This window comes from Protomyctophum parallelum, assembly GCF_964188405.1.
Source record: "Protomyctophum parallelum genome assembly, chromosome: 11".
Classification (NCBI taxonomy): Eukaryota; Metazoa; Chordata; class Actinopteri; order Myctophiformes; family Myctophidae; genus Protomyctophum; species Protomyctophum parallelum.
In genome coordinates this window covers 16,985,986-16,997,940 of record NC_139707.1, presented here as the reverse complement: position 1 = coordinate 16,997,940, position 11,955 = coordinate 16,985,986, and the positions used below count along the sequence as shown (strand labels likewise).

Here is an 11,955-nt window from a genome sequence, read left to right as displayed (position 1 = left end):
GGCTGACCTCCTAACAAAGAACAGGTTCAATCTGCCGCCCCTCCCCCAACCCGGGAAGCTGATGAGGGTCACATGACCTTTGTAGACAGCACTGAGGAGAGATGGTAATATGGAGTGGTGGGGGAAGGGTGCCGTGAGTCACACGACTCTTGTTGTGCTGTTATTAGCCATGGGAAGCGTGGGGAAAGCTCGGCCTGTAGCAGTGTGGGTATTCAGTTGTTTTCAGTTGGGTCGCTTGTGCTCATTGTTGTATTACAGTGTCCATCGACATATTGGAGAAGTGTGTGTGTGTGTGTATGTGTCTGTGTGTGTGCGTGCGCGTACATGCGTCACATGCGCGCCAATCTGGCAGAGCAAGGACAGCCCTTCAATATGGGTGTGTGTACGTGTATGCATGTCTGCGTGTGTGGGTGGGTGTGAGAGAAAGAGTGTGTGTGTGTGTGTGTGTGTGTGTGGTTTGAAAGAGAGAGTGCTTTGTGTACTCACTACTCAGTAACACTGTACCCACCCCTCCCCCACCCACTTCCTCCCCTCCCCCTCTGCTACTAACTACACAGACAAGAAGACAGCATAAGGACTTCTATGGTACACTGTTATGTCATACAGACCCAATTTCCAGACAAAGCAACAGAGAAATTGATATATTCAGCCACACATCCCAGAATTTCACATAAGATGGTGGATAAAGACATAGGGATGGACACAAAATTGAAGTTCATGTATACAGTACACATACATGTACATCTTTTTTTGTAAGTCAAGTCGTGATGTAAGACTTTTCAGGAATAATTGTGAATGTTGAGGAACATGTATTCCTTTAGAAACATCCTTGCCCAGACAAATTCCTGTGACAGAGGTGGGGGGGGGGGGGTAAAGGGCGGGAAAAAGCAGACAGATGTCAGAGATTCAAGGGCCGAGGTCAGAGGTCAAGGGGTGATGACCTGTAGATCCAACAGACCTCCCCGCCCCCCCTCGACCTGGCAGTAAAATGCCTCTCAATGACTTTACAATACTTATTACTGCTATGTTTACATCTCTTTGTTACAACGAGCAATCAACTCCCACTTTGAGCTGTTGATTGCACCCATTTATCATTTCGGGCTCTCGTTCTTAACTCTGTGGTTTAGTTTTTACATTACGAGGATCCTTGTAATTTTCAAGATTGGTAAAGAAAATCAAGGAAACATAATGATAGTACAGTGTTAGGATTCCTAGTTATGTCAGTACGTTAGAATCCTGCCTTCGCTGTCAGAAAAGAAAACATTTTATTTAGTACAGGTATTATTACATGTATAGACGTAGCAATGAATATATACAGTATAACAGGAAATACACATTTAAGGTCATTGGATAATTTGGATTCTTGCAGGAAGTACACTCCAATGTGTTTAAACAAATTGCTTTAATGGTAATACATATGAAATGTCAGAGATGGTTTTCCATGGACATACTTGTTAGCATTGAATCCAGTGTACGATTTCATTTTGATATCTCAAAACAGACTTGAACAGTGTATTACTATGTTATTATTGTTATAATTTTTCTGTATATAGCCTATCTATTCAGACATTATGTAATGTCATTAGTTATTATCATAGCGGGGCTGTGCCACTATTTATAGCCAAGTCAATTGGGGAACATTTATTTTGACCATGTTTGTCTGTCTTGATAATTCACTTTTACTTTTCCGCACATAACAGTTACCGGTATGTCTTCTCATTTCCAGTATCTCAGTACTAATGTCTCTTTTAGAGTTGCCATGGCCAGGATTGATTGATTGATTGATTGAAATATTTATTAACAATTTGCAGAATTACAGTACATTTCAAGCACAAACGCAATACAAAGACTGTTAACTGTGAGTGGACAACCCAATTAAGCATTACACTTGTTTACAAGAGGGTGAGGGTCTATATATATATGGGGGGGGGGGGGGGGGGTGTCATAAGACAGCTCCACGCTGTCCTGCTGCTGCCGTCGGTAGCTGACGTTCGAGTCGCGGCAGAGAAGCGGGGCGCCGGCTACACGCGCGTCGGGGCGCGCGGCCCACGCTGATCAAGAACGACGCGCCCACATCGCGTCACGCGCCCGGCGGAGGACACGATCGGCGGCGCGCGGGGACCGCCTCACGTCGGCGGCGCGCCATGACTTGCTAGCTGGGTGCCTTGTTCAATTCATCAAAACGTACATTAGAGACGTACAAATAGACACTTCTATATAGTCAAAGAACAGAACATAGGAATTAATCATAAAGGGGGTAAAAAGGGAAAAGAAACATACAGTTAGGGGGGAAATGGGTGGGCGGTGGGGGGTGGGCCGGGGATTCAGATTTTTACGGGGGCCAGTTTTGAATTGCAGCCGTCCGTAGGTGCCCTTTGACAGCGGTTTTGAAGGAGTCAAGGGATTTGCATGTCTTAATGAGTGTTGGTAGGGCGTTCCACATTTTGGTGGCATAGGAGCGAAAATAATTTAGTCCCTTGTTTGTGCCGAATCTTGGTTGTACATGGTTCGTTGCACTCCCTCTGGTGTTGTGGGTGTGGACTTCGTTAACATTAAGGAAGTATCTAGCCCCATATGTTCCCTCTCCCTACGCTCATTCTGTAGCTCCGAGATAATGGTAAATGGTTTATCAAGGAAGTTGAAAAGCTTTAGCGCCTCCCCGGCGCCTCCCCTGGTCGAAATTTCCAACTGACTTCAGTTCACTCGACATGCACGCGCACACGCACACTTCCTTGATAAACATGGAAGCGACTGACAAAATACGGGACGTAAAGGCTCGGTTCAAATCTCTAGTTGGATTTTCTTGGGCGTTGTTATGGTTGAATTAGTGTAAACCCTTCACGTCCCCTTCACGTTTGGATTAATCGTGGCGTCAGGGTAAGAAACTTACATAGCGGAAACTTGCGCCGTTTCTGAAACGCGGTGGGAGGGGCCCAGTGTGTGACCTCATCTCGGAGCTACAGAATGAGCGTAGGGAGAGGGAACATATGGGGCTAAGGAAGTATCTAGACAGGTACATGGGTATCTTGGTGATGTATCGAATCTTGTGGACCAGACTCATTGCAAGATGCTGTACTCTGTCGAGGACTAGCTCAATAGGCTATGTCAATATTTTGAACACAAATGTCACCTATTATTTGTTCATATTATGGCGGCATATTGTTCAGCTGGTAAATAACTCCAAAAGTTGCACAAATAAATGTTACTCTGAGAGAATTCTATCACATTATTATCACCGTGATTACATCCTTGTTAATCATATTGGGGAATTGGGCCGATAGCAGAAAACATGCTAGTGAGCCACACATTCATATTGGGGTATAGGGTTAACCTGGCATTCAGTTTACAACCAGTGGTCATTTGTGATTTTAGCATACTGTGTGATTTCTGGGAAATCTCTCCCTGTGACATTAAATTGCTTGCTTAGTTAGGTGGGGGATGGGCAATGTCTGCTTTAGTTACTGCTGTGCAGAGGATCAGTGCCAGCCTACTGCTTTGTCATGGCAGCATAATGCTGTGTAATGGGCTTCCTCTCAGCCACAGACAACAGTAATATATAGGTCACCTATCCATCCGCCTGACTTACTGTATGTCCATGAAATAGAATAATCAATTCATTGGCTGTCTTGTACAAGGAAGTGAGCTTTGGAAGTTACATATAGTGGCTATATGCTATATTATAGCTGGAGAGGGTCAGCCTGATTTATGATTCATTATTTGTGTTACAACCGAGTATGAATCAGGCTAAGGCAGAGCAAAAGACAAACTGTAATCCCAATGTTTAATGGAGATTCATCACAATGGAAGTCCTTTGTATTCTATTTGTGCACGCATGTGCGTGCATTAGTACACGTGTGTGTGTGTGTGTGTGTGTGTGTGTGTGTGTGTGTGTGTGTGTGTGTGTGTGTGTGTGTGTGTGTGTGTGAGGAACATTATATGAAATTTCTAAATGTGTTCTTGTTTCCATCATATCTGATAATTGCTGCCTCAGACGAGAGAACAAAATCCCCATAGCAAAATTCACCATTGTTGTGTATTAATGCTGGATCATCTCCTGGAAGAGAGAGAGAGAGAGAGAGAGAGAGAGAGAGATGCAAAATGCTGGGAGGCAGCTGGTGCCTAAAACGTACGCATGGAAACATTGCCATCTAGTGGTATACAAGAGAGATGTGGCTTAATTGATGGGCCCCCTTTTCAGATGAGATATGTCATATCTTAATTGTCATCTATATAGTGTGATTGCATGGGTATTTAAGTTAAACTGCATAATAGGGTTTTGCACAATGCTCTCCTCTTATACTCTTTTTGTCGCATCTGATCAACGTGTACAATCTGAAATACACATCTGGCCACTCAAAGACATAGACATCACTGTCTACTTTGATTACTACCACCAAGGGACATCCAGGCATTAAATCTACCATGGTAAAACTCCACTGAGAACAGCTATTCAGAACTGAAACAGGAGTTGTAGTAGAAACTTATAATTCGTTTCCATTCCTCCAATATGACACAGTGCTGAATTGTTTCAGGAGGTGGTGAAAGGAGGAACATATTCCATGGGCATCTATTTAAAGCTCTACCACACAAAGTGATTTATTTTTCCACCCGCATATATACAGTAGGATAAATATTTTCACAGCACATGTTGGAAACTCTGGAGAACATGCGAGAATTGAACAGAGTTGAAATATAATCAGGAATAGCCGAAACAAAAGAATGTCTGTATGGCTGAGAATTCATATCAGATAGAAAGTGACCTTTTAGAAGCATAAAGAAATATATCACACATTGATTGATTGAATACTTCATTAGCAGTTTGCAAATAGTACAGTGGTACAATTATACAATGGTGCTAAAATGATAACACAAAAAGCCCTAAGGGCTTGTTTCCATTTTGGTCCTGCGTATTAAATGTATCTAGACATTTCAAGACATACAATAATAATATACAACACAACATCAACACTAGTAGCAATAAAAACGTATATGTATGTAGGCCTACACACGTATACATAAATTATTTATTTAAGTCATACATTACTCAGTGGTAAATGTGAAATGGCAATTATAGACTGAACAAACTGTGTATGGCTCACACATTCAAAAGCAGATCATGAATAATAGACCAAAATATGGATTGATATCAACTCCTCTTTCATGCCAAGAATTCTTCAAAGCCAAAGTGAATTTTGGGGAAATCATGTTCTTACAGACCATCCCCCTGGTGGTAGACAGACAGTAATGCTGTCAGTTCACTGATCATGATAGCTTTGTCTGGGCTCAGTAAATGATGCAACAACTTTCTGCTTTTAATTTGCAGCGTTTATCAAAGGTACGGTTTCACCGTTACCTGCTTCGTCTTGGTAGATTATATCTGTTGGGATGATGTAATCACAGGTGCTTGCTATTAGAGACACATACAATGTTTGTTGTTGTGTTTGCTTTGGTTTTGTTTCAAGTAGCTATCTCGGTACCTTTATGGGCACCTTGCGTATAGATTAAGCAGTGATAATTCCAGTTGAAATGGAAGCCATGGATACAAGTTCATTCATGCACCAGTGTGACAGGTCTTTGCATTTTCAGTCTCTTCTTGTTTTACAGGTTTAAGTTAAGGGCCATATAACATATTTTGACAGTTTGTATTATGTTGATACTAAGTATCCAAATGCCTGTGCCTTCACAAGATGAATACATGAGTAATGTGCTCATTATCTGAACCACAGCATACCTGTATAGTTTAAACATTTATATTACTTTTTCCCCCACAGATAATGTTCTTCTAAATTATTGTAGTTGTAAGCTCTCTGGTTCAAAGATCAGCATCTTCAATAAAACTATACTCAATAACTAAACAAAAAAGGAAATCAACAAGCCTCACTACACCTAATACCCCTGGATTCAATGTTTAATGTATGATACAATCATGTTCTAATGTATATGTTATTATCATGCTATACCAAGTTATAATTACTTACAGCTATTGGGGCAGGATTTGTTCCTTAATACTTTTGCCATCTTTTGTTTTGTTAGCCAGTACTCACAACAAAGCTGATTGTCTCCTCTGATCCACGAGGCCTCTCATCACAGGAGCGAACAACAATGAGTCCACCTGCGCTTTTAAGGATCAAAGATACCAGGGCGTTTGATTGCTATGTATCTGCTTTCTAAACTGTATACTGTCTGAAAACCGATGCTGGCTTGTTATCTTTTTTAGACTTGTGTGTCGTATCCTGTGACACAAGCCCACATTTTAACCTCGGGACTGCAGTGGGTGCCTTTGCCACTGGGACATAGCCTTATCAATTGATCCTAGAGGAGGTCCTATTTAAAGAAAGAGCTAGCTTATAGACTTGCAGTGTAACCTGTAACAAAGGGGTTTTTTGTACACAAACTCAGCTGAAGTAAGCAGAATCATTATGGACATTCAATCCAAGTATATAATGAAAAGCCAACATCAATACATGACAGGATAAGTAACATCATTCAATCTTTGCCTCTCACATCACATAAATAACATTGGTATTATTTATGTGGCCCTTCTTCAACAGGGTCAGAATGAGGTCGATGGGAGAGGTTGTAGAATCAGAGAAAGGTTTTGGGTAGAAGGGGTTGTTAGGGCTGCAAGGGTCAGAGGGCACACTGAGGTGATGGGCATTAAGAAAGGAAGTGTTGGAGTCTCACAGCCCTCAACATAAAATGATGGGGATTCAAAATCCTCGACAGTAGCTTTTGGAACAATACCATGATGGTAAACGCAACAGAACATAACACAATGGTAACATTTAAAATCACACCTGTATGAAGTGAGGGCCGCTGTTATCATCGTACATCATCATGACGTAAAATAGACTTGCGCCACCCCTTACCCCTTATCCCGAAACGTATTCACAATTTTTTACTATTTTAAAACATTTTAAAATAGTTCAAATAGCTGATACAAACTCACAATGTGTTGATGTAGATTGGCTAGTTGAACTATTTTTAATCTAGATTAAATCGGTACGTTGTGAGCTTGTAGATTGGCTATTTTAACTAGTAGTTTAGGGATAAGGGGTTTAGCATGGACGATTTCATCAGACACTATAACATTCTCCATTCATTGTTAATGAGATTTAATTCCTAGTTGGTAAGACGAAGTTTGTGGACGGTAACTAAAAGCTGGATATAGGAGGGGCTAGTGCCCCTTAAAATTGTACTTTATGTTATGCAAGAGGCACACAGGTTGAATTGTGAGCCAAAAAATCGGAAAATACTGGACTATTTCAGGTATCAGAAAATAACTGTGGGGGGGGGGGGGGGGGGGGATTCCCAATTGGTCAGAGCTTAAAATAGAAGAAGTGTAATGAACAAAACAAGAAATTTGCTGCCTGTGCAAGTGGGTTGAGTTTGAAAGGCTTCTTGGCACTATAGCGAATAACATTCACCTTATTTTGTGCATTATTTGGTTTCCCACCAATTCCGTTATTTATGAACACTATTTATGGAGACGCAAGTGGTTAATGGATAATAGTTGTAATCTTTGGTATGAATCAAAGGCAGTGACATAGGTTACAGCAGAAATAAAGTCCCTCCTCGATCTGCCCAGTCAAATAGCTCCTCTCAATCCTGCTTTATAGCCTTAGTTCACTATTGGCAGAGGCTTTTCCCAGTCAATGAAAGCATGGCGTCGTAGGGATGTGTGTCCCACAGGCTGCAGGAGACATTAGGACCGCACACAGGCAGTGTGTTTCCTTCACCACACACCATAAAATCCCCTACCACACATGGCTGTAATAAGCCAACAAATTAAGCCATTACACCGTTTTTAAGGTACACAGACATCCGTGTTTAAATATTTTAAGAGTGGCAAGGGATCTCTCACCGCAAGTTACACTGTGTCTCAGACCACCAGGGAAATGGACACCAAATCCACCCTGCCATCGTACCTCCATGGGATGGTTTTCATGGTGACTCTTCTTGCACAAACTCTCTGTTCTGACCAGGTAGAATGTTGAGTTTCTATGAAGTCTATATAGCAATGGAGTCTGATGGAAATTGAAGCTTTGAGAGGCAATCCCTGTCTCTTTCCAGGATGTACTTGTACGGGCACAATAACATTTCATTAGAGGCAAGGGCTAAATCATTTGGCACAAGTGCATCATCCCCCCCACCCCCACCCCCCTGCCCCGGGCAAGGTAGCTACTTGAGCCAAATCTAATGATGTTTTGTAAGAGTCTCCGTTTCTGTCCCATTCTGTATACAGTTTAAGAGCAACACCCATAAAAGTTAAGCTGCTGCTGTAATGGTGTGCAGGGAAGTACTCCATAAGCTGAGAAAGGCAGAGCAAGACTCTCTTGTAAACCCTCTAGGGAACTTTCCAATTAAATACTCACTCTTTTACTCTAATAAATGGCAGAGAACTCCAGCTTTTCCTACATGTCATATTTTCTCCATACCTCGGGCTATGAGATGTTGCCAAAAGTTGGGAGTCCATCTTGAGGAATTTATTTTAGGATGGTTTTAATTGTTTTCCATGTACAATAGTTTTTCCAAGCTACTGTTAAACGGAAAGGGCTTCCCTGGGATGTTGGCATGCTTCACCAGGGCCATATGTGAGGGCTTGATACAGACGGGCCTGTCTGGTTTACATTGTTGATGAGTTGTAGGCTACCATCAGTAGATGGCAGTGGGTCTGACAGCCACACTAGAGATGACATGTTCTCTGTAGGTGGTGGTGATGAAATTGTAGTTATTGCTTGTTCGTGCTTACTGGATCTGCTAAATGCCTAAATTGTAGCATTGTACAAACACGCCAACAGTTTTCCTTCAGAAGTCAGTTGTACAAATTTTCACTACTGACTATGTCAACAATAAACTTGCAAATACAGTGCCTTTTGATTGTCATCACAACATAGTTTTATTAACTTGAATTAAACACTGACTAAACACTCATAACCATCTAAATAAAAACTGTTTTAATAAAGTAACAGACACATAACTATATTGTTTTATAGAGACAACATTTATTTTTCATTAACTGTTTTATTAAATGAACGTCAGACACATAATTATATTGTTTTATATCGATTTATTTATCATTTAAAACAATATATTGAAGGAATGTCACAGTCGGTGATAGAAAAGATGCAACATTTGTAATGTGAAATAATATGGTAGGCTATTTCTATTACTGATTACATGCAATAGTTTTCTTGGCTCACGAGTCACCATCATCACCACAAGTACAGTCCACACATCACACAACCTGTTCACGTCTTTGATTGGCCTGCACTTAGGTATACCTGCTAGACACCCACCGTGCATGTCAATCACCAGGAGATCCTCCAATAGCAGAGCGCATCAGCCCTTGACTCCTCCCTAGTGTATAATTGAAGTTTCTTTAGTTTCTCCAGCGGAGTCCACACAGCACACGCAGTGTAGTCCGATCTGTGGAGGGATTAAATACACAACTGTCGGACCATGATGTTTTCCAGGAACGTAAACGTGTGTGCGACTCTGTGTCTATGGATTATAGTGTTAATAGCCCCGGGAAGCGTGCATGCGAGGAAGCAGGACGACACTTTCTTCACTGCCAGTATTTACCGAGCAAGATGCGCTTCGAGATGCCTCAGCCTGCACATCACTCGCATCTCGGCTTTTTTCAAGCACTCTCAGGTAGGAGCATGTGGTGGTGGTCTGGTGGTCACATAATGGCTTGTGCCCCCCAAAACAACTTTCCACTCATCTATTCTATCTGGATTCAATTGAATAGGCAACACGAAATAAATCACGCATTTTATTATCTCGTCAGTGAATAATTCTTCAATTTAGGCAACCCTCATTAAAACGGTGACTGACATACTTTTTCATACAGTTTTGTTGCCTCTGTGATTATTAGCCTACTGGCAGGGAAATGAGGGATCTTTCCCAATACAAGTGTCCTGTGCTGGTCCCAGATCTCCGCACAGGTATGCCGCTGCGATATCAATGTAGTTTACTTTAGTAATGAATGATGTCAATAGCACAGATGACAGATAATTTTACTATAGCCTACAAAACGACTTGTGGATAAACAACATGGGCTACTGCTGCCTACTGCAGTATTTTGGACATGGGTTTATGCTTTGTTAATAGCCTACGTTGCCTCAATGAAGCCAATTCATTTTCTGTTGTGTGTGATTAACGTAGTCTAACATGCACCATTCATGATGCATGTAAATGTGAGGGACTTCACTTTAGACGTCATATTGGTGGCCTCTTCTGTAACCAATTTATTTTATGGGCAACTTAACTTGCCCTCACGCAAGTGCAGCTACTGCCTTTAAAATTAATGACGACCTTATAAGACCAGCATTCCCACAGAGCTGTTGTGATTCACTTTTATGTTTGAAGTTATTTGCTAAGGAATTAGCTTTGTCCTCTGGGTGAATTGGTATGTGGTGTCAGAAGTAGTTTTTCATCCTCCACTGGACACACTGTTCTCTGCCAGGACTCCAGAACAAGGACTTGGCCAATGATCCTTCTACCCTCTGCTCCTTTTCACCATCTATCTCCATCCACTGCCTGTGTTTTTACTTGCCTCATTTGCATTTGCAAGGCTTTTCGTTCTCTATAACCACTAAGTACATTAATCCGTATCTATTATTGTCAGGAAGATGCATTGTTGTTAAATTGTAATTAGCTCAGATGAATCAACTCCCATTGCATTGTTTGTCTCCCTCTCTCAAGTCATGTATTATCTTGATGTTTGAGAGCTTTCATTAATCTTAGGATTTCCTATGGAACAACTGGTCAAGGATTCTGGTAGGCTATTGTTCGTATAGGGGTTTGCTATTGGGGACTGCGAATGTGTCACTGTTGACTGAGGCATGAAATCAGCCACCAGCCCACTGAGAAGTCAAAAGAGATTGAAAAGTAATTGATGAGGTTCCACCTCTAAATGAAGAGCTAATAGTCTTGATAATTGACTGCAGAGTTTCGGTCTCCTATGTGGCTAACCTCAGGTGTATTCACAGAGGGAGAAAATTAGAAGGAAATACTTGTCTGAAGGGTAGTTTTTGGGGAGTTGATAATGGTGTCTGCATGAGCAACTTTGCTGGTCTAAGAATAGATGGCAATTGTTGCTGATACTCAGTGAGGACTGTTTTACGTACTGTGTTCTCTCTCTGTGTGTGTGTGTGTGTGTGTGTGTGTGTGTGTGTGTGTGTGTGTGTGTGTGTGTGTGTGCGTGTGCGTGTGCGTGTGCGTGTATGGACTGGAGGGGGGGGGGGGGGGGGGGCTGTCTAGTCAGCTGCAAAAACACATGGTTCGATCTCCTCCCCCCAGCCCATGGCCCTGGCACCAAATGCCAGCATCACACCTCGTAGGCTTGTAGATGATACACACTGAGCTTCTGAAATCTGATGTAAATATTTGTCACATAATGGTCATGTCACACACCAAAAATAGATGATCTACAAGCTCACAGCTGGCACATCACATCTGCAACATGGTGTGTGAGATGTGTAGATCATCTATTTCCGGTGCGGGACACCGTCGCGTAGCGGCGGAGCATAATCTATTAGGTATGATGCTGCTCCATTGAGGTCACCTTCCTGCTAAATGCAGGGGCCCACTTGGGCTAAATGTGATAAGCTCTCATGTAGTGTTGCCTCGCCACTGGCGCATGCTCAGTCAGCACAACCTACAGGTGGATCTGCTTCCTCTGGCAGATCTTATTACAGCAATGGGCCGACGGGCGCTTCAGTGCTCCACTCAAATGATTGAGACGGCAGACCCCTTAATTCAACTCGGAAAGCACTCATCCTTTAGGGGTCATTTAATACTCGATAAGGAGACCAAGACACACAATGCTTTCTGTTCTAATGGAAATGAAATGTTTCAGCAGTATGTCAAAGAAAGCCTAATTAGCCCACTGTTGGTGATTTACTTTTAATATTTTTCACAAGTATAATATACTCTGGAGGGATTGCT

General features: G+C 42.0%; 1 protein-coding gene across 1 annotated transcript in view; it reads left to right on the top strand.

Annotated features, from left to right (window-relative positions):
• Positions 1–9,413: 9,413 nt before the first annotated feature.
• anos1 (anosmin 1) overlaps positions 9,414–11,955 on the top strand; it is a 41,911-nt gene continuing 39,369 nt past the window's right edge. Inside the window, exon 1 of the mRNA XM_083776361.1 lies at positions 9,414–9,657. Coding sequence (XP_083632487.1) covers positions 9,463–9,657 — 195 coding nt within the window. The 5' untranslated portion in view covers positions 9,414–9,462. The remainder of the gene's footprint in view (positions 9,658–11,955) is intronic.